At 40.5% G+C, this 23,933-nt stretch overlaps 1 protein-coding gene across 4 annotated transcripts in view; it reads right to left on the reverse strand.

Moving 5' to 3' along the window:
• NTRK3 (neurotrophic receptor tyrosine kinase 3) overlaps positions 1–23,933 on the reverse strand; it is a 1,749,208-nt gene that overhangs the window by 742,108 nt on the left and 983,167 nt on the right. For all 4 annotated transcript variants that reach the window (XM_078683168.1, XM_078683167.1, XM_078683169.1 and 1 more), the window contains exon 11: positions 22,874–22,976. In XM_078683168.1, coding sequence (XP_078539294.1) covers positions 22,874–22,976 — 103 coding nt within the window. The remainder of the gene's footprint in view (positions 1–22,873; positions 22,977–23,933) is intronic.

Below are 23,933 nucleotides of genomic sequence, written 5' to 3' on the forward strand. Positions count from 1 at the left end.
AGGAGGAGTACTACCCCTTTGCTGGGTGATGGATTTTCTCATGGATCCCACATGTGCGGCAAGTTTCCAAAGCATCGCCCAGCCGAAAAGAGGTACCTCTAGAAATTGTCGCATTTCTTCTACTCGCAGTCCGGAATTGAACACTTCTCCTGCGTGCAGCAGAACTGACTGATCCACTCCCCAAAAATTCATGAACCTATGCATTGCCATGTTTCGTGATGCTTTCTTCCCTTGCAGATGTTTTTCATCATGGTTTTTGATGCATCACAGGTATATATGCACCTTGTCATCCAACACTAAGCACTTATGTCACTTTAAAACACCCATCACTTTTTTAATATTGATATTCTCATTTCGACAGCCCTACAATATGTCTATTTGTGATATTTGATTAACAATTCAATAGCAAAAATTCTTGTTGCAAAAGTACTTTTTCTAGTTTTTTATTTGTGTTAAGGTGTTCCCTTACTTACCTTTTTGCGCACACTGATTTGATCTATCTACAGTACTATTTAACTCTTTAAGTATACTGTTTTATAATTACATTTCAGGATTTATTCTAAGTTAAGCCAAGTAATTGTTGCTCCCCTACAGAGCCATTGTAGCATGTTATAAATTCACCCAGGTTCTGAGGGACGCTGGGTTACCCCATCGTGTTATACCTCATTTGGCATTCAGCATTTGTGCTGAGAGTTCTGAACACTTGTGGCTGCCCTTCATGTTCCACCTAACTAGGTGATACGCCTGTTGGTCATTGTTGGCAAACCACCATTACAACGCAGCTGTTACAACTCATCTGTGTTTACATCACATGCCATTACTACGCATGTAACTACAAGGCATTTCACTACAACACATGCCATTAAAACTCCTACCATTACAAAGCATGCCATTAGAACACATTTTAAGGTAAGTAATGGGAATTTATTATTGTTTTAGGGTGGGTATGGGTTTTGGGGTATGTGGGGATAGTATTTTTACCCCTACACTATCCAACACTTACCCTACTGTTGCAGTCACTGGAGTGGGAATAGTAATTGTTACCTCTACACTATCCAACACTTACCCTACTGTTGCACTCACTGGAGTGGGAATAGTAATTTTTACCCCTACAAAATCCAAAACCCCACTGTTGCCCGAAAAGTATTATGCATTGTAATAGTAGTGGTGATGTAAAAACCGTGTTGTAAAAGCAAGCGTTGTAATTGTTTGTGTTGTAACATCATACATTCGTCATTGTTAGCACAGAACCACTAAAACCACCCAGGCTGCAAGAATGTTCCTTTATCAGTGTGGTGTCTTACAACACCCTGATAGAAAGCACATGGATTGCTTTTACTTTTCGGAATTGAAGCAATCTCCGGTAAGTTTTTGATACTGCCCTCTTCATAGATCCTAAAACAAACGTAAGAGCTGGCTAATTATAGGAAGTACACTCAGTAACTGTTACCACAAACAGGTCTAAATTGAGGAGAGATAATGGCAACCTATGAGCTATCTCCTAAATAAATAGCTCATAAATCATTGCACTGATATGCTGGAAATTAATTAAACAATAGTTTACTTTTGTGCGAGCATGTGAACTGCATCACTGGAATAAGATTTCCTTGTTTTTATCCAAATCCAAATGCTGAAGGCACAAATAGAAAGAGTAACTTAAGCAGATAATTGCCAGAACAAAGGTGGAAGAGTAAAAGCACATCTAGAGAGAATTAGGGTCATCTACATTTGATATAAAATTCTAAGTGAAAAAGTTCCTCTCTAAGTGATCCAAATTGAAAAGTCTCTGCATGGGATTCTGGAATTTCACATAATGTCTGTTTGTTGAAGATGTTAATCTGGAAGTGGGCTATGTGTTAATAATTGTAGTGCTCCCAATAGGCATACATAAGCAATGCAGGGGATACATGGCAACAAACTGATTACTACATTGAAGTGAATCGAATCGACATTGCATTTCTATAGTGCTTACTACCCCTGAAGTGCTTTACAGCAGTTAGCATGCTATTCGGGGGCCTGAAGTTAGTGGTTATTCCATTGCTCAAACAAAATTCTTTATTTGTTTTTTTACAACCATAAAGCATGACACTGAAAATATTTAAAATGTAAGTTTAAAAATAAAATAAGAATAAAAAAAAGATTCCACAATAAAGTGCATCATTATAACTGGGTGTATACAAATTTTTTCAACTCATTAGTAACCATATTCACAGGTTCAATATCAGATTTTTTTTAAAGTGAGTCAATCTGAGTTAAAAATGTTAACCCTCTACAGATTAAGATGTTTGATGATCCCCCCGCCCAGTGAGTGATGGTCTGCCTACAGGTACGGATGTTAAGTTCTTTTAAAATTAGTTTTAAAAGCATCCTTCTAGCTTCGTTGACAATAGGAGAGACACACATCATGTGGCATAGGGATTCATTATAATATCCACATAGTTTTCAAGTTGTATTTTGATATTTCCCTTTCCAACTTGGTTGCAAATCCTTGGTTTCGTATACTCCAAACCGATACAGCATATATTTCTTTTTTAATAACAATCTGAAGTGAGCTGCTAGGTAGTCTTGCGTTTTGAGTTTTACATAAGAATTTATCACTGTCCAAGAATGGTGCCGTTTTGCCACTGTATTTTTGTCGTCTAAAAAGGATACATTTTTTGCGGCGCCATTGCACAATCTGTTGAACGCCACCCTCTCCATTTTCCCATCCCAAGCCTCTTGGATGTCCAGTTTCACCAGAACTGATCTTAGATGTTCGCCCCATGAGTGCGGGTTTTTTTTTTTACCAAACTGGGTCTTTACTTCTGTCCAGCCTAGATTGTTCAAAGTGACGGGTTCCGGGGAGCGAAGTTTCCAACATAATTTCGCAAAAACAGATTGCTTCTGGTTTGGAAGTCCAAATTCCAGGTGGACCTGTGCTGGGGGCGCTGCTCTGGGAAGGTTAAAAATAGCTTTATACACCTTTGTCTGTAGATCATTTAAAATTCCAAATTCCCGTCCATGCCATATTTCCAATCCATATGCCAGAGCTGGAAGTAATTGTGCAGCCATTGTTTTTAAGAGATGCCTATATGACAGGTAACTCAATTTCAATTGTAGCTGTTTATATGCAAAGGTTAAGGTTTAAGCCTTTGCTCTTATTGCACATTTTTGATCAGTAAGAAAGCATTTTGTTTGCAAGATTGTTGCCCACTAGTTTCACAACCTGTAATCAGTTTTCACCAGTGTCAAGTTCATCCATTTGCAAAACTAATTTTTCTGTTACATATGTAGACAACCCTCCCCTTGGGTGCCCATATTTATACATTTTTTGCTGCTGCAACATGAAATTCTTCATATCCAACAATAGATTTTGATGTCAGGTTCCAAGCTTCTTGTAACAAGATGCTGTCAAAACTTTGTAGAAAATCTTGCGTCTCAGGGTCTTGGCCCATTTCACTGAACCCGTGAATGTTCCATGAACAGATTCTAATTTTATGGTCCTTGGGCGTACCTGGGTGTGTCACTATTGGCTTTATCCTTTGGGGATCTTTGATTTTATCAGGATCGTTGACGGCTCAGGAATTGGGGCACCCACGACCAATCGTGAACTTCTTCTGACTGTTGGTCTAGACAGGCTTGGTTCTGATTTGTTATCTCTAGTATGTTATTGGAAGAGTTTGTATATTTAGGAGTGGTGCTTCTTGCCCCCCTTAAGCAGCCTGTTGGACCAATTTCATTTCCAGATCTATTTGGAGGACCTATACCAGACAAAAGAGGGTACGGATATTTTGTTTTTTTTGGAGAGGATAATGTAATTACCCATGCTTCACAATTTGCTCTTACTGATAAAATCAGGGCTGTTATTTCCTTTGAGGACCAGGATGTAAGAGTCACCTCGTTTTCTGATTGTTTTTCCATTTGCCGAAATTCTACTGCCAAGAGATCTGCTGGTGTGATGTTACACAGCATTGGTATCTCCAGTTTAAAGAGTCCAATTTACCCTTAGTTTGGAATTCTGGCTCAAAGATCAATTTATTAGATAATTCTTCCGGTTCACTTTGTCGAATCCCCATTTGAAGTGCCCTATTCTGTTCCATCTGTTTATTATAGACCTTGTTCCCAATATGCGCTACATTGTCAAAGGCAACCCTTTCTTGTTGTAATGCATTCACTTTTCCAACATTTATTGTTATACTTAGAGTTGTATCTATTTTTTGACTTGCTTCTATACTTACAAGATTTGGTAAGTTAGATGTGACTGTGGAAAACTCACAGAGCCGTCCCTGTTTATCTAGGAAGATTTGTAATTTATTCCAATTTTCCTTTTCCGTATTTTCATATAAACCACCCAGAGAATTTTCTGGATTTATTAATAGCCTCTTGACCTGTTTTGTTTTATTTTGGTCTTCTTGTACTGTAATTCGAGAGCTTACCACACTATGTTCATTTAAATTTCCCTCACTATTCGAAGATATAATTTGTAAATTTAGTGAAGTTCTGTTTTCGCCATCTGGTCTGTTGGTTACGTTATTGTGACCTAGCCGAGTTTTGGGGATTATGATATCCACATCGTAATTTTTTTGTTTGTATCCTTCTTTTGAAAAATCTTACATTTTTTCTTGTTTGTAATCCGAAATGTTATCTTGAAGAAAAGCTTTGGAGTTAATTAAGGAGTCCTGCTATATTACGGTTGTTATACACTCTTTGTCACGTTTGTTCAGAACCTTCACTTAAGTGTACTTTGCTTGTTTGTGGGCATAAAGGTAAATCATATTGGAGGAATTTATTAAAACTTACAATTAGATCTTGCAAATGTGACATCGAACCACATGTGTCCCCAGGAGGGATTGTATTACTTTGCTTGTTAGTTTTATGGCTAAACAGTTGTGAACATTTGCTTCTTTTCTTGGTCAGTTTGCTTACTCACATTTAATCTGGCCTTACGTGCTCTTTTTCGTTGTCTTTTTGTTAATACACCATTTGATAATCTAAGTGTGGAAGTTGATTGCTGGGCAGTTTGACCTTCCCCTATTTAGTTTAAATCCTTCATTTTGTTTTTTGTAGCACTACCATCATGTTGAGTGCCATGGGTCATGACTTCAGCTTTATCGTTTGTCTCATCTTTTCTTTCGGTCATAGCAGATTGTTCCATGTTTACCTTGTTTTCTATTGGTTTAACGACATGTAGGATTCTGTTAATATTTCTGGAAGGGATGCTAATTTAGCTAATATTTAATGGCTGCATCCACAATTTGAGGTTGGTAGGCATCCGCTGCCTGGAGCTTTACTTTGATTTTCCTTGGTGATCAGTACTGTCAATGTGTCAAGTTTGGTGTTAACACCTGCGATATGGGTTGCAATCAAATTCATTAGATCAAGCTGAACATCAAGTTTATCTGATTGAAAATTTAATACGTCTATTACTCGCTGTAAAGATCTTAATAAAGTATCACTCCTTTTTACGGAGTGTGAGGATTGCGTCAGGAACCCTGAAATGATATCGATTCCACTAACTGAAGAGATTGTAATTGGGGGTGACTGAGATGATTGACTACCCATAGGGCTAGTATTTAGTGTGATATTATTCCCCTCCTACTGGTCCCTACACACTAAGTTTTTCATTGGAGTGGATGCTGCCCCCCCCTTCCTCCCTAACTTGCCGATCCGGAATTGTGTCAAAGGCTGGACTCTTTCCTATATCTTTTATATGAGCATCCTCATTAAGTGTATTCAAATCCAGGGCTTGAATTTGGTCTGCGTCATCTGATATAGAGAAAGAATTATTCCATTCGTCAGTTTGTACTTTGTCATTGACTTGGACTCTAGCTACCCCATGATCTTCTTTTTTATTTTGAAGTTCTCCACATTTCCCTTCTTTATTTTGATCTAGCGAGGTTTTAGGCAGGTACACCTGCGCTATTGTAGTTATACACCCTCTATTTGAGGGTGCCTCATCTCTGGCCGCCTTGCTTTTTTTAACTTCTTGGTTTGCCTTTCTTATGTCCACCACACTTTTGTTTGTTTCGTGGCTTGTCATCCTTAAGTGTGGGGAGCTTTCTCTTAATAAACTAGGTCCTATTCATTTAATATTGGAACTTGAGCATCCCGACGACTGGAGAATTCTTTTATCCTGTTTTTTTGGGGTTATTGTACTTGGCAAACCTTGTGTCCCATCTGAGGCATAGGTTGCAGCCATCGGATCCTTTAAAAAGTTAAATCTCTGGTTATCGTTTTTTCCTCCAAAATCAAAAAAGCAAGTTTCAGCGTCAATACCGAAACCAATTTCCCTTTTTGTAGTATTGAATTTTCTTTCTTTCTTACTTTTTTTATGTGAGGTGGTTTTTAAATCTGTTGTTGGCACTCTCTTTTTAGGTTTTCTCAGCGGTGTCTGTCGGAATTTTCCTGATCTCATAATCCCTATTGTTTAACTGAGACCCCTTAAAACAAAATTTAAACAAATATCCCTAGGGATATGTGAATATGTAGATATTCCGGTAAGGCTGTGCTTGGCACTTTTATTCTGCTTTCTTATCTCTGTTTTCACTGCCGCTGAGAGGATTATCACAGGGGGGAGGTGTTGGAGGGCATTGAAGTGCACTCTCGTAGTTTCTCCAGCTGTCAGGTGAAACCCGTGGCAACTGCAACTGCTGGGGAGATATTTGCTGCACCAGCCGCTACACGGGGACACACAGGGTAAACACGCGACTCCTGCCGCTGCGGTAATTTACATGTGGCACCTAGGGTGGCACCGCAGGGAGACACACACACTGCAGCAATCCCCAGATTGCTGCACCACCGCCACTGCTGAAACGGGGGTTAGGGGGCCTCGCAGCTTGGGTTGCGGCTCCAGCGGGTGACCCGCAGTGGTGGCTCACGGCTCATGACTCGCTTGCGCTGCGGTGACGCTGCGTGAACACTCACTGACTCCTCTTGTTATGCGGCTCCTGGTCTGATTGGCAGCTCCCGCGACAATTTCGTGGCACTGCAATAAAAAAACCTTCACAACCCTTGTCCCGGTCCTGCAGCATCCGGTCCCACACCACCGTGAGAGACAACAAGAGACTGGGAGACTGGGCAGGAGACCAAGATCAACCACAACCAATCCAACCAACAGATGAGCAGGCAACCGTCAGTCAGTACTGTTGTCTGTTGCCTGTTGTGGGGGCTCGCTCCTGAAGGTGGCCATAGGGCTATTCTAGCCCACTGAAGCTGCTGCTGCTGTTGTTTTGATACGCCACAGCGTCCTCCGTGGGTCGAAAGAGAATCTGAATCTGTGCAGGGCCTCCGTGCGGGGGGCTGAGACTCGAGGCTGACGCTCGGTCCTCAGCCGCGCTCCCGCCTCGCTTCGCCGTGCTTTTTTCCATAATTTGAAGCACCCCCTCTGTACACAAGAAATGGGGTGGGGGCGTAAACTGCCCGTGAGCTCGGAGCGGGGGGCTCAAGTCAACAATCACCGGGAGCAGCCGGGAACAGCCGGCGTCCTCCTCTCAGCCTCGCGCCCTCCTCGTGTCCACACGATCAGCACGAATACACGGAATGGAACTTCCTGAGTTAGAACAAGCCATTGGTTATTGGAGTTAGTCTTGCATGCTAAAGGAAACTATTCCATGCATTAGTTTGTTTGTAGTACATTAGAGACTTAGATGTGATTGTTATAGGTGGTTGGTGGGAAACAAATGATTTTTAAAAAAAGCTTGAAGGCAGGCTTGAGATTTAAGAGTAACTTATATATAGATGATTGCATCTAAGGTAAACTGAGACACTTTCAAAACAAAACTGGGGAATAGTAATTCAAGTTCATGCACGATTTCAAGCACAATAGTAGGTAGGTTTTGTGCAACAAACAACCGCATGCAATCCCTAGATGTAAACCTGTGAAAAGATATTGTTTTAAATACTGCTCTAATGGAAAATGGCTTTTTAAAGATGTGGCAGATAATCACCTCATTGCAAAAAGCAAGCCCAATGCTTGCTGAGACCCCTTTACTAGTGACTGAAAAAGTTTGACATTGAAAAACATCCCAGTACCGGTGGTGGTTCCTCTGGTGTCGGCCCACTGCCTTTCATTCGGCAAAAACAGAAAATTATAATAACTTAATGTTATTATCCTTTTATTTTTCTGTGCTGGGGCAGTTTTGTGGGGCGGGGCTAGATTGCACAGTGGGGAGGAGTGGTGGCACCATCCTTGGTGCACATGAATGTTTGGCGAGCCCTGTGGCACCAGCCAAACATTCATGCACCCTTTGCATGTTCTCCACCCAGGCTGCATTACAGCCTGGGTGGAGAAAATGCCCAGGCACCCATTCCCCATCTGAGCACCGAACCACGGTGCTCAGACCAATCACAATGCTGCATTGTGATTGGCTAAGTGAAGCCTGTCCTGCTTCCTGTTCGAACAGAAGCCAGGAAGCGGACGGAGAGGAAGAAAGAGATGCGATGACCAGCCAGACAGCCAGTAAGGGTTCTTTTTTTAAATTATTTTTTCTCTCTCCTTCTCCGCTTACTTCCTCCCAGGCCCACTACTGCTTTGCTGGAGCAGCTGCGACTGCCCATAATGATAATAACAACTTGACAACACCATCACCAATGTACATAATGCAAGCAACAATACCTAGAATGGCCCGTATGTGTACATAGTTCAGCAGTACATTTAATGCCATGAATATGCAAATAATGTTATGTCACACATAAACTACACACATAATATAAACATGTTACGTATAACACCCACCAAAATGTTATATTGCAGCAATCAAAAATCAGTGCTTGTTTATGTGACCCATTCCTAACCTGGTTCTGGAGGTGCTCTCTCTTGTGTCCACCTGAAGAGTACCATCACACAACAGACACCACATCTATCTGATTGGATGTCTGAGATGACCTTGACCCTCTACCATCCAACTTGTCGCATAGAGACAGTATGGCAGTAAGATTAATGCGCTAATAAATAGGGTCATTTTTTGTGGTCGGACATACACTGTCTTGGCCAACAGCCACTGGCTCTATAATTAATTGATTATAGAATTACTGCTCTTAAGAAAAACATAATCAACACTGAACTAAAGATAAAACACTGGATAATCTATACTGAGAGGGGCATCGCTACACTTTTCAGAAAAATATAATTGTTTATGTGAAACGAAAACTGTCTATTTTTTCAACCTGGCTGCAACAGCATATTTATTTGGGCTTCAGAAAATTAAACAACCTAAGTTGACACACTAAATACCTTTACAAAATCAAAATATCCACATTGTTCTGACATGCACTCAGAGGACAGATACCATCTGTTTATTGGAAAAAAATGTTAATATCTTCCAGTCATAATCAAATAGGCAGCCACTTTATTTTAAGTACCTATTAACTAATGTAGAATTATAATGGAACAGCTTTGGAAGTGCATTTGACATCCACATGAATATCAAATGAATGAGCTTTGATCAGGAGTATTATAATGAATGCCAAATGAATTGATAGTGATGGCCGCTTAAGTAGGCTTTCTCCAAGTATGTGTGTGCTGAATTTATTTTTCCACTGCTGCTGCACTTTACGCAGAAAATAAATAGGATCCACTAATGCAGCTATCCCTTGCAATAAGGGGAAGAGGAAATTCATTTTACCTCACTACATGACTAACGGATTTCTTCCATGCGCAAGTTGGCTCACATGCTAGTAAAGGTGGTACCATGTTTGGTTTAAATCAATAGGATAAGAATATAGTACATTAGGTTTGTTTCTGTAGCTCTGTTCAATATCCTTAAACTTTTGGTTACAATGACTCTCGTTCTCTCTAGGGTGGGAAGAACAGTTGCAGTTCTGCAACACAATTTATCCACAACTCAGGGAAGCAGGAATACTTCTGTATTCAGAGAGGCGATCCTTAGGATACCTTAGAAATTGAGGGCATCATTTATGAGAAGTGTTGCATCGCTGTGTGAAAGCAGCGGTGCAACACTTCTCAGTGCGCCCTCCTTGCGACATGAATGAAGTATCATATTACTGTATGACGCATCATTTCACAAGGAATGACAGATACGTCATCTCATAGATTTCACTGCGCCACTCCTACGACCCTTTCTTGCGGGGCAACACCCATCCTGCATACATTATACCTGACGCAGGTATAATCTAGGCAGATGCGTCATTTTGTTAAATTTGGTGCAACATGGTGCATTATTTACGCCACCGCTGCATCACTTAGTGACGCAACGGTGGCGCAAAAGTGACTCAGGCCTTCATACATAAGGCCCTGAGAACTAAAAGGAAATCTGTTTTACCAGAAGCAGCCAAACTCTATTCTCATAACTGAACAATTGCATACTTAAAATGAAATGTCAGTGCCTCACCAGCAATGCTTCATTCAGACCACTCGAATAATCTGCACCAAATATTGGGTCTGTTTTTGTCCAAATGATCAGTGACACAAATAAAGTTTCGCAAAATGTTTCTCTCAAGAGCTTTCTTATAATTGTTGCTTGGCATAAGACACTCATGTTTAAAAAAATAAATGTTTTTTGCAAAAAAATAATTAATTTGATATATGCAAATAAAACTAACATTTCCCCAAATAACAATGATTTTTCTACCCCATCAACGCAAATGCTCAGCATGATAAGCTTGCTTAAGTGTTAAGTAGTTCATGGGCAATGTTGGTGTGCTTCTCTAATAAGTAAGTACACACTATCTCACTGTATAAAGATGTAAGCAATACTGCTTTTTGCCTGCTGGTAATGATATGCTAAAGCCTGTTAGGATGTAGGTGTCTTGGCTGGTTGTACTGACGGTGATTTGCACTGAGCCTTGAAGTAAACACAACATTCCTGATGTAATATTAATGACAGTTTCAGAGCAGTGGGGAAAACTTCAATGGAAAGTGGCATTCTGCCAACGATAATAGCCACCGAACACTGAAGAACGAGATACTATAACAAGTTCCTCAAAGAGCTTTTAGCTCCTGGATGTCACTCTGTTTAACTGCTGAAACACGTGTTTTCTGTCTCAAATGGATCATTGTCCAGGTTATGATTTTGCTGTGCCTCCACAATTTGGATATGAGCGGGAGATCTGATCACTCCTCTGCACCACCCACTGTCATTTAATTATATAAAAAACACATATCCATCTGCTTTTATATATATATATATTAATATTTATATATATATATATATATATACATATATGAATCACCAAATTGCCCTGAAGCATTGGAGGAGCACTCACGATGTTTGGCCATCCAGCCTAATTATGCAGCCTGCTTTCAAAGTGCACGTTTCTTGTTCTCTTCTGCCTACGCGTTTCAGGGCCACAAGCCCCTTCTTCTTGGGCAATAAACAACACACTTGAGCCCTGCATGTCATTTCCGGTATTTATTCACCATTTCCGCTCACCATGGGTGTTGGGATTTTACACTCTCCCTTGGTGTATTGTGGGGCATGAAGTCCCTTGATGATTGATGCAGCATGGAGTCCGGTATGCAGGTAATTAATCTCCTTTTAGTAAGTTCATATGTGAGCCTAGACTGACAGAACCAGAGCTGAAACTCCTCCTCCCTTAATGCAGACAAGGACCACCATAGAAATAGTAGAACGCCCATTTGAGAAGTGGGCCCAAAAGTGGAGAGACCCTGGTTGGACCAGGGAGGGATCTGCATGAAGAATGGGAGGCAGTGGAAAATGGTGTAAGGCAGAGGAGAGAGGATATGACAGGCTAGTGAAGCAAAAATAAAAGGAAAGGTGAGAGGTAATGTATCAAGGAGGAATGCCTAAACTGTCATAAGTATACTAACATAGGGAGAGTATAGAACCCAATTGAAGAAAGAAGGGAATCTACATACAGAAAGATGGGATGAATAAAGAAATGAGAAGGTCTGAATGAAAAGAGGAAAGAATCCCAATGGATCAAGGGGAATCTGGAGAGTGAGCCCACCTACAGTGACAGTGAGGCACGAGCAGAAGGGAGAGCGATAAAACAGATAACAGTGGGTTTGAATGAAGACAGACTGTACGGAGCAAATTTCTGTGGTTGCATATGAGTCAAATGTTCAACTAACTATAACGTCCCTGAAACCTATGTTTTTTTTGTGAATTTCAAAGTTTTTTTAAATGCTAATTCCTAAATATAACGTCTGTAAAACCTATGGTTTTTTCAGTGAATTTCGAAGGTTTTTTAAATGTCAATTTCATATTTTAATGTTTATAAAACCTATTTTTTTATTTTGTAAATATTTTGGAACTCTATCACACTTCTTTTTTAAACATTAAAAACCATATAATGTTGTATATCTTCCCCAAAAAATATGTATATTTCTTTTTTTTAGGGGGGAGAAAACTGCACTCCCAGCGTACCAAGCTCCATCACCACACAAATCCTATCCGCCATATTGCTAAACTCGTAAATGATGCGCATTTGGTATACAATGAGTTCGTGGCACAGCGACCCGCGTGTCATCATATACGCATGAAGTCGCCCCAGGTACTACTTTGGTATCCGACTGGTACGCAGTACCAAGTCACGCATTACGTCATGTACGTATGGGGTCGCGCCTGCTGCGCATTGCGTATTCGACGAGTACATGCTGCCAGGCCCTTAAAGATGTATAGTATCGCGCCAGGTAGGCATTCCCTCTTTTTTTTAAATCTCAAAAGTATATCTAAATAACTTTAAACAGTATATGAGAGCATTAAACATTTATATATTTCTAACTGTAATAAACTTATATTATGATAAATATATCTTGTCAAAATCACGTCGGGTGTGGCCTACTTGCACGCTCGGTGCACTATTGCCATGTGACCTTAAAAAAAGCACTTGATTGGTTCATAACATTTCCCATTTTACTCATTCTCTCTAAAGCGTTTGATGGGAGACACCTCTTCTGCTTGGAAAGCTTTTTTGAAAAGTGTTTTCCTGTATACACATATCTTATACTACACACAACATGCAACAATCGTCTTGATCAATATTCATGCTCTGTACATTAGCCTTCCACCTGTGATTGCCATGCATCTCAAACGTTCTATCAAAAAATAAATATGTGTTACACGATTGCCCTGGTGTGTCTGTCTGCACATTATTGTGCTGCCTTTCAGCCTGGGTATTGGTGGCTCTAAGGAGCATCATCAGCCACGGGCAGACTGCACATCCTAGATAACATGCCATTTCATTAATGATAGTTTTCGCCCTATCGTTTTCGTAGTTTTTACACATGATACATTAATCTAAATTGCACATTCTGCGAGGTCAAAACTACAAAAGAAACACATATAAGTACACTTTCTGGCCAGGCAGGAACTGAACAACGCCCAAGTCCTTGGAATAATTATTCACACCCATATGCTGGCCTGGTGTATTCAGGCCAAGTCCACTTTGCGTACGTATAAATAGGATAACCACAACGCCACACGTCACTCTTCTTCCACACTACCTCAAATAATATGCTGCATCTACCTCGCATATCACAATGCGCAATAAAAAAATGAAATGGATCCATGAGGTGTACACCATCCTGGCAATCAACATGGGCTCTAAATTGTGAGCCCTACTGCCCGTCGTCTACGATAGGAATCCATAAGCTGTACACTCTCCTGCAATCAACACTCCATCTGAATTGTGAGCACTGCTGCCCGTAGTGTTTTCTCACACAACAATGACAGCAGGTAAGCAGAGTGGCCTGGATACATAGGGGCTGCAATTGAGCATGGTGCAGCGAGAAGGGTGGGGTGCTTCAGCCTGGCTGCGCAGGAGCGAATAAACGATATTGCCATGTTATGATGTGAGCTCTGACCTCATTCAGTCACATCTCCGTCTCATTTTAAAGACCTGCTGGACCGTACTGTGGGCCTGAGCCAGCGGGCAGCACTGCCCTACAGATACCTCTTGAGCGCGGTGCTGCGGGAGGGGTGGGATGCATCAGCCAGACTGCGCAGGTGCGAAAAAGCGATATTGCATGTGTTATGATGTGATCTTTGACCTCATTCAGTCACATCTCTGTCTCATTTTAAGGACCTGCTGTACCATAAGGTAGACCTGATCCTACAGGCAGTGCTGCCCTACAGACACCTGTTGAGGGCGGTTCTGTGGGAGGGATGGGGTGCATCACCCTGAGTGCGCATGTGCAAAACAGCGATGTTGCCGTGCGTAACGATGTGATCTCTGACCTCATTCAGTCACATACGTCTAATTTTAAGTACCTGCTGTACCATACTGTAGGTCTGAGCCAGCGGACAGCGCTGCCCTACAGACACGGGCGTTGGCTTTTAGGACACTGTAGTGAGCTCCATAATAAGTGTACATGCAAACAGGCTCCCGCCACTGCATTACAAATCCGCACATTATGCTTCTAGCATGCGCTCTGTTCCTTTGTATGTCAACGTTAGCATAACATATTATTATTTAACCTAGCGTATTCTCATGCACTCCAACTCCTCTTAGAACCATAATTACCACTAACAGTTGGTAGTCGTGCTTCAAAAACGAAGGATGCACTTGACTCCTATTTTCTATCAAGCTTGAAATAAACCTTCATTTACCTCCAGACGTTTACACCATTAAATAATTTCTCCCTTTTCAGACATTCCATTGATTGCCACAAGAAGGGCGGAGCGGGAGCTGAACCCACAAAGATGCCCTGGCATTCTGACACCTTCCATTGTGGTATCAAGACACCGTCCCCGACCGGAGACCTGGTCTACCGTACAAACATACCCCAGACTAGGAGCTTGCACCAACATGTTGTGGGACACACCAGTGGTTGCAGGTTAGCAGTTAAGTCTCGGTGTGCAATACCTACAATTGAGAACAGTTTGGGGAACGGGGTTGGGGGTGCAGCACCCTGGGTGCACAGGTGCATGCAAGTGATTTTCCCGTAGCTAATAATGTAGGACTATATGATCAAAGAATGGGATAACATTATCACCACTTTAGCAACAGGAAATTGTTGCTAACCTGGGCTTCTAAGGGAATTCACAAGGACATATTATCAACCCCTTATTGCAGCTTTAGTGACAGTTTGCTGCTGTTAAAGCGGCGATAATGTTATCGCCCTTCCTTCATAATATGGCCCATAGTCTCTGGCCTCATGTATTTAATTTTAAGGACGTGCTGAACCACACTCTTTCTCGCAGACCCCAGTGTCCTAGACAAAAGGGTGACGAAGGGCCAACACTAAGGGCTGGGTGCAAAAGGCCGACGCTCTGTCTCCATCTCCCTCTGTTATTTTGATTCTCCCTCCCCTTCTCCCTTCCACCCACTCCCCCTCCCTTCTATTCTCACTATCGTCCTTTCATTCGGACTACCTTTCTTTACCTCTTCCACATAGCACACATACTTATGTTTCATTTTTGTCTTGCCGGTTTCCTACACTGCTTCCACTGGACTCCAACCCACTTTTTTTATTATACTGCTCTATTAAAGTTACATTTCTATTTATTTATGTTTTAATAAAGGTTACTTTTTTTCAAATAAATAACTGAGTGTATAGGTCTTTTTCTGACAACACTTGTCTATTATTTATTGTGAAAATCATCTGGTTATAGGAGATTTTAAGGACAACATTATTTAATATTAGGGTGCACCTACCAAACATAATCTAACTGACTATTAGACAAATGAATCCTGGGTAGTTGTACAACTGCAAGAGTTCTATGAGTGTATCACTTTATAACAACATAAGTACTTCCCGTGTGATTACAGAACAAATAAGGCACTGCCTAGGAACATCGAGGCTTCAGGGACTGCCGCCCACCCTGCATATTTAAATAAAGACCCGGAGTATGGCGATCCCTGGACTTCAGTTGGCCTCTAACTCCCCGAACAAGTAGTAAACAATACCCAGGAAGGTGGCGCTCCCCTAGGCTGCAAAACGTCTCCGTGCCATTCCGTGTCTAATTTACATGTGACATTAAGATCCCCAGTCCTACAGAGACCCCGCAATATAATAATTGGTTTGGCCACGGAACACTACCCACCTAGCAGGGGCCTCATTTAAAAGAACGGGTTAGACCCCACTTTTTTTTTGTTCTTTTCTCTCCATTTTTACCACCTGCATCCACTCTATTACAGCAATACGAAGTTTTCCTCCTGTCGCTTCAAGTAGTCGAACAAGTATTTGCTATCACAGGGTGGAAGTCATGCACCACCCTCTAATAGCAAACACAAATGTCCAGCGAATGCCTACCCCGGGAAATTGTATGAGCTGCGCCTGAGAGGTTGCCCTCCCTACTACCATGATGCATTTGTTAGTATAAACACATACTAACACTACTTACACACGTGTAGCACAGTGACCAGAATGTAGTGAAGAAGCAGAGGAAGCGCAAAATCTAAAAATATATATCATACCAGAAGTGGGATGACATAGTTCAATGAGCAGATGACCCTGGCTTGAGTAGAAACAGCTACACAAACAAAACGGGTCTTCAGCACAACGCAAGCAATTTTGAAATATTGGTGAGTGGTGCCTTCTTTTTCCCTTCTCCCGCTCGTTGCCAAATTTATGTAGTGAAGATGCAGACAGCAGTGGATCCAATAAGTAGATTTATAACAAGCAAATAAGACACCTGAAACAACCACCAACAGGAGCAGAGAGCAAAGCAACCGTCTAATCCAGCACCGTGTACAAACTCTGCAAGTTTCCCCTCATGACAGCCCTACATTCTAACATTACATACGGAGGGCCATATTATCAATAAACGGCATTAAAATTATCGAAGTCCAATAGAAGCCCATGTTCTGGTGTTAACATGGGCTTCTATTGGAATTCTCTTCGGCATATTATCAAGCCCATTGTCGCTGTTTTAGCTGCAGTTTCCTGCCGCTAAAGCGGCGATATTTTAACGCCGTTCCTTGATAATATGCCCCATAGATTCTAGTAGAATTACATACTAACATTCTACTATGTCTTACAATGGAATACTACCCAGAGCATATGACTTTACAACAATGGGCTCATGGTTTCATCCACGAGTCTTGAGACCGGTAGAGGTAAGACTTTCGCTTCCCACTCCCTATATTGTATAAATATAAACTAACACTTCTTCCACAAGTATGCTACAGCGCCCAGAGCACATCACTTTACAACAAAGAGCTCACAATTTAGGCTCACGGTTTAATCCCATGGTGTTCACACCAGTATGGATGAGTAGTTCGCTTCCCACTCCCTATATACTATAAATGCATACTAACACTACTTAGACACTTATACTACAGCGGCTAGTATTCTACAGCGCCCAGAGCCCATCACTTTACAGAAATCAGCTCAGTTTCATCCCCAAGTCTTCCCACCGGTAGGCGTAACTACATCGCTTCCCTCTTCTGGTATACTATCAACACACAGTAGCGATCAGTAGTTCGCTTCCCACTCCCTGTATGGTATAAACACCTACTAACACTACTTGCACATGGATGCTACACTAGACCACATCACTTTACAGCAATGACCTCACGGTTTAGACTCTCGGTTTTATACCCGAGTGTAGCACCATATCGTATCACCACCATGCCACTCTGAGCAACACCGCACTTTAAGACCATTAACAGTGATTACTACCTACTGGCAACTGCCAGTAGGTAATCAAGAACAAATTACAATAGTTCCTTGATTCTTTTAGCTTTTAAAAATTCTCTCTATTACTGTCTTTCTACTTTTCCATATCAATAGTTTCTTAAATATTCAAGTACACATCGATGTCAGAAATGCATCGTATTCTATCAGCACACTTTCTAGAACATTCTACAACACGTGGAGGTTAAAAGTTCATCAATTTTTTTAAACCTAGCGATATTTTTTTGCATCATTTTCTCGAACATTTAACGGCACGTTAAAAGTTCACAATTGTTTTAAGTTTGAATAGTGCCTTCCAAATGCAAGTAGCGGGTGTGGTTGAGTTGAGCAAATGTTATCCTATATTATTTACTCCACGTGCAAGCTGCTTTTTCTTAACCGATCACAAACATACTTTTTCACAAAACGAATATGCACCCTACTTTTAAAAAACGATGCTTTTCATCTCCCAATCAGCTACTGTTTTGTATGCAAAAAGAAACTAGTTCCGCATCTTTAAACATATCTCTTACTCTACGAACGAACTCCATGAGCTACAGACATCTTTCCATACCTTCCAGCCATACCTTCAAAATGCTAGTGTGGATCGTAGGACATAGCTATGTTTCTGGTACAAGAGGTATGCAGAACAGAGACGTATTGACTTAGACCTAGGTTTACAAAATGTGAACATTAAATGGTTTGGACAGAGAGGATTGAAGTGGCACCATTGTTGCCTTTGGTTAAAACCAGTTTGCATCTCCAACACCCTGACCTCATGATTGTGCACTGTGGTGGAAACGACTTAGGCACATTGACTGGGGTAGATGTGGAGATGCTTATGAAGGGCACATTTGGACAATTGATGTTACTTTTGCCTCAAACTGTCTTTGTATATTCCAATATATGCCAAAGACAGAAGTGGAAGTGTTCCAAACAATTTTGTACTCAGTTTGAAAAATCTCGGAAAAAAGTCAACAAAGCTGTTTCTGCATACCTCAGAGACAAAATGGGGTTCATATACAACAATAACTTATGTTTTGTTATGGCGGATATATACAGAAGTGATGAAGTACACTTCACAGATCAGGGAAACCGTATTTTCCTGAATAACTTGAAGCTGTGCATCCGCACTTATATGTAGTTCCAACTAATGAACACAAAAGCTCTTTTTAGAGCCACCCTATAACTTACAACTTAGGCCCGCTATTTTAGGGCCATATAACGCCAACTCCTGCACCCTTGCCAAAACGTATTCTCTACACAGCTGTGGCACAGTGGCCAGACCATCTGACTTTGCAGCACAGACCTCTCGCTTTGAACCCAAGCTCTACTCACCCATAGGGGTGAGTAGTTTGCGCTTTTACAAATACCATATTGATTTACCTTCACACATCCTATACAACACCACCTAAGCACCATACACAAGCTACAATGTTCTAAAAGAAAAGGTCATCCAAGTAGCTATAACTACTTGCTGACACTACTTGCACAGATGTGGCACAGCGGCCAGAGCATATGACTTCACAGCATATGACACACAGTTTGGGTGCACGCTTTAATCCCCAACTCCGGCAGCAGCTCAGCTTAGCAACATGAGACTCTAGACAATATCTCACATATATTCCGTACCCCAGGACTTTCATACCAGTACGGGTCAGTATTTTGTCCTAGTTGGTATAAACACATCCGGACACTACTTCCACAACTGTAGTGCAGAGGCCACGGCACATGACAGCATAAGACACTCAGTTTGGGCACATGCTTTAATCCTCGTGTCCCGCACCAGCTCACCTTACCCACATCATAATCTACGCAATACCTCACTTAATTTCTGTAGCCCATCACTTACACACTTGTAGGGTAAATACTTCACTTTGCACCCCCTAAACACCCCACAGAGGTTACAGTGCTCCTACCCTCTTATTTGCCACTTTTATCCCCCTTCTTGCCCTCTTTTTTACCTTACTCGCTTCAACGGAATGACAAAATGGCGGCCAACACTTCCTACTTGCAACCGCTCGCAGCAATCAGCAGCAAGTTCGTGCTAGTAACGCCTCAGCCAATCAGATGGCAGAATTCCCATATATCAATATCTGTAAATTTCGATTTTCCTCAAATACTACTGAACAAATTTACACAAAATAAACAAAAGTGTGCTTTCTAGACCAAGACCCTTCTCCCTGCCGAATTTGGGGCAATTCCGTTCACCCGTTCGACCAGTAGCCTTGTCTAAAATTTCCTATGGAAATTAACATAGAGAAAACACGTTTTGGGACCCCCCTTTTTTCTCGGCCACCCCTTGACGAATCACCCCCAAACTTTCAACATAGGAGCTGATCTCAACAAAGAATTTGTTTTGAACATTTTGCAAAGATTCGTCAATCGGCGCCAACGTTATTGGGAATAGAATGTTGCCATTTTCCTATGGTAACTAGGTCCTAACTATAACTACCTACTGGCGACCGCCAGTAGGTTATATGTAGATATATATATATACATATATATATTCACTTAGTAATAATGGGCCATAAAAAACTGCTCTCAGGAAGCCATGCTCTCACATGATCATAACAGTGTGACAAAAAATATAATTGGGCCTTTACTTTGTCCATCCTAACTTTTTGCCAAACTTTATATTGGTGCCAAACTTGAGAATTCTGTAGTACATGATATATTTTATTTTTATAAAGATACATAACTTAACAGCTTTTTCTATCTTTACCATTGTTGAGTTAAAAAAACAACATAATAATGGCCAATAAATACTTCCTGACAAACATGTTTCAAATAGGATTCTGCCTTCAGAGTCCACTGTAATGAAACGACTTTATACATATGCAATGTGCGAAATGAAGTTTATACATAGAAAAACCTTTGAAAAGACATTATAAGCTCCTAAAATGTTGAACATGCAGTACATTAATTATATTTCTCCCCATAAAACCTTACATTTATAACTTTAAGTACAGCTCCATATCCCCTTTTCATTTTTTATGTTCGACCAGAGCTCCCTTTTCCATCCTTTGTTTTACGGGACATGTGCAAGAAAACATGAGTCACTTAAGAAAAATTACAGCAGTTTTAAGCTTCTCAGTTGCACACAGCTGAACATTTCATGCTGCCTACGAAATATAATTTTGTGTATAGATGAAAGAACCAGAAGGGAGACCGGAGAACCTAGTATAATCCATGTGAAACTATCCAGGATCCATAATTGAGTTATGATGTTTTTGAGAACCATAGTACTGGAACTGTAATGTGGCTATGGGAGCACAACAAGGATCCTAATGTTTTCAAACTCCCACACATAGTATTAACAATGTGAATACCTAGCCTCTCTGTGACATGGATCAATATATTGATTTAATGAATAATGATTAAGGATGGACTATGTAATATTAGTAATTGCATTTCAAACAAAACCAAACTTGATTTGCATGAGCATAGCTTTTTAATATTTTTTCCAAATGGAAAACACAAAATATTAGCAAAAATGCGACTTTTTCAAGCTTTTTGCAAATGACTTCTTCTATGTGATTCGTTACGTTGAGTTCAATCTGCGCAATTCTTCCATGTTGGAATTGCATATATTCATATTTGGAATGCTGCCAACACTTTGAGTGCATCCCAGATAACAATGATAATGTTTTCTTCTTAGACCAAATTTACTTCTAAAGCATGAACTAATTTCTCAGCCGTTAAGACATGTTTGCATTTGCTGCTGCCAATTCCATGAACTAAAACAAAAGGGTCATAGATGTACAATTTAGCGAAAGTTTTGATTGAATCATTCCAATTACTTTGGTGATGCTTTAAAAAGGTATGGTCTATTTCACAGAGTTTTCTCTGTAAGTAGTTATCTCGTATGCCACCGAAGGTGTGGCTGACTCAGACATTTACATGAGGTAGAAGTACTTCCTTTGCAGAAAATCATTATATGCCATGGCCCCCCCATGAGGACATTATATCCTTTAAACACAATGTAGCTCATTCTACCACGATAGGTTTGTACCAGTGCACCTAGGGAAATAAGAAACACTCCTTGAGGATTTCTTCTTGACGTATCTCACTAAATGGAAGGATAGTGTTTCGCAATTATACTGTTTTTCTCTCACATTTTTATAGTGCCTTTCATGGTTTTGCTCAAAATCCGCCATTAGTTTCATTATTCATTTTGAAGATATAAGACACATTGTCATCTTTAGTGGCACATTTACTTGGAAGAAAGCGCACTGACTATATCGTTTGGTTCTCAGGCTCATATACCCAATGAAGAACCTATGTGAGGACATGTCATATAGTAGTTTGTAGGACAGACAAAAAGCATGCTGGTGGACTGGTTGGTGCCAGAAAGGTAATAAAGGTTTTATCATAGGCTCAAATCCCACCAAGAGGCATAGGGCATATGTCCATCTCAAAACTTGTTGAGACTCATTTTAACTCCGCTAGACATGTCTCAGGAAAGCTGGTCAAGCTGATATTTCCACTCCCTTTCAATATGATGTATACAGAAGTGACAGCCTCACTTAGTACATGATTTCTCTCAAAGCAAGTTTCAGCATTGAGGCGACCCTTGAAGGCAAAGACCTTTCCATCTGCCTGGGCTTTTCCCTTGAGATCCTGAATACTGCAGCACCATTCAATCACAACTTCATTTGCATATGTCCCCAACACAAGATGTAAGGAAGAGTTTAGTAACCAGTCTAGGAAAACGATATTGTTCTCATTCTTAGCTGACATGTTTTTTTATAAGTATACCAGGTATATTCCAAATGCTGTCTTATGTCACTCAATGCCAACAACGGGCCATCCTAAATTACGAGCATTGCCAAAAGATCTACAAATATTTCACAACCTGTTATTTACTTTAAGGACATGACTCATCACATTGAAGCCACTTGCATGTCATGTGTAATGATCTCAAATGTTCAAAGAAAGGCGAGTGTCAAAACACAAGGAAATACCTTGACACACTTCACATGGGAATGCATGGCACCAGTCATCAGTTACAGGCGAATTGGGGAATAAAAACAGGGACTGCAGTCCTGAAACATTTTAGCCAGTCATATTGATCTTCATGAAAATTGACAAAGAACAAGAGTTGAAGTTCATCCTAGAATACAATTAAACAATAAGTTACTCATGTTCAGTTTACATATATGTTTATACTCTTGGTTCCCTTTTGAATTCCCTCATTCTTCTTGTAATGTTCGTATACCCATCTCCTAGGACATCATATTATTTACTTTTCTTTATGCCTTGCTAGATCCAATCAGCTATGCCAACTCTTCCTAGTACTTGACACACTCCTGTCAATTGCCTGGTAAGGTAAATACATTTTGTACCTACCTTTCATTCCAAATTTCGATCGTCTACTATATTTATTAATCACTATGAAGAGCACCACCAACAGGACACAAGCGAAAGCTGCAAGTCCAACAGCTATGGATACCTGTTAAAGATCATCAAAGTGAAAGATGTTATAGTTATCATAGAGTTAAGTTTATAGAGTCATAATTATTATAATTTGTTATTGATACTCATTTTGTTTTTAGTTAAATTAATTGTTACTTATAACACATACATTGTGGAATAATATTATTTCTTAGGAGTAACTGTATTTCACATTATATAAATTCAAAGAAGCCGTTTATGCCCTCATGTTTATGAAAAACAAAACAATGTACAAGCAATCCTTGCATGAAATAATGAAGTTTGGATGTTTTCACTAATATATATCAATTAAGGACTGGATTTTTACCCAAAGATTATGTATGGTAATTATACCCATCATTCAATCAAGAAATAGAAAGGCTCATAAATTCATACCATGAAGTGTTACATTATGAAAGCCATAGCAAGAGTTCTACAAATATAGGATGTCACAACATTGGTGGTGTACAACAGCAATATGTGGAGCAAGCGTGCAGTAGTTCCAGTCTATATTAGTCATGGGGATGAGTTGCATGATAAATTGGATAATGTTGTATAATTAGTAATTGGGTCTAATAACCTAACTTGTGTCTAAAATCATTGTTAAGTCCTTGTTCATTATTGAGGTTGGTCAGTTCTTGATATTTTTTCTTCATCTTGAAAGGTCCCCCTGGCATTAGTTTGACGTTAGCCTGGTTTATAGGGTTGTATGATGGAAGAACAATGGTTAGACAACACTTGCCTGAACCACGCAGTCTTTACCACACATGCCTTTAACATGCATGCCTTTACCATGCAAGAGAAACGTGGCTTAATATCACACCCCTGCCCCCAACCCTAAAAACTGTCTCTTTCCCACCATCACACTTAAAATGAACTGCACACTCTGAAGACTAACAAGACCCTAGTCCCCACACCCTGAGCCATAAAAACTGTCCCTTACATCTGTAATATACCCCAACCCAGCACCCTCCAC

This window comes from Lissotriton helveticus, chromosome 3_1 (genome assembly GCF_964261635.1).
Source record: "Lissotriton helveticus chromosome 3_1, aLisHel1.1, whole genome shotgun sequence".
NCBI classification, from domain to species: Eukaryota; Metazoa; Chordata; class Amphibia; order Caudata; family Salamandridae; genus Lissotriton; species Lissotriton helveticus.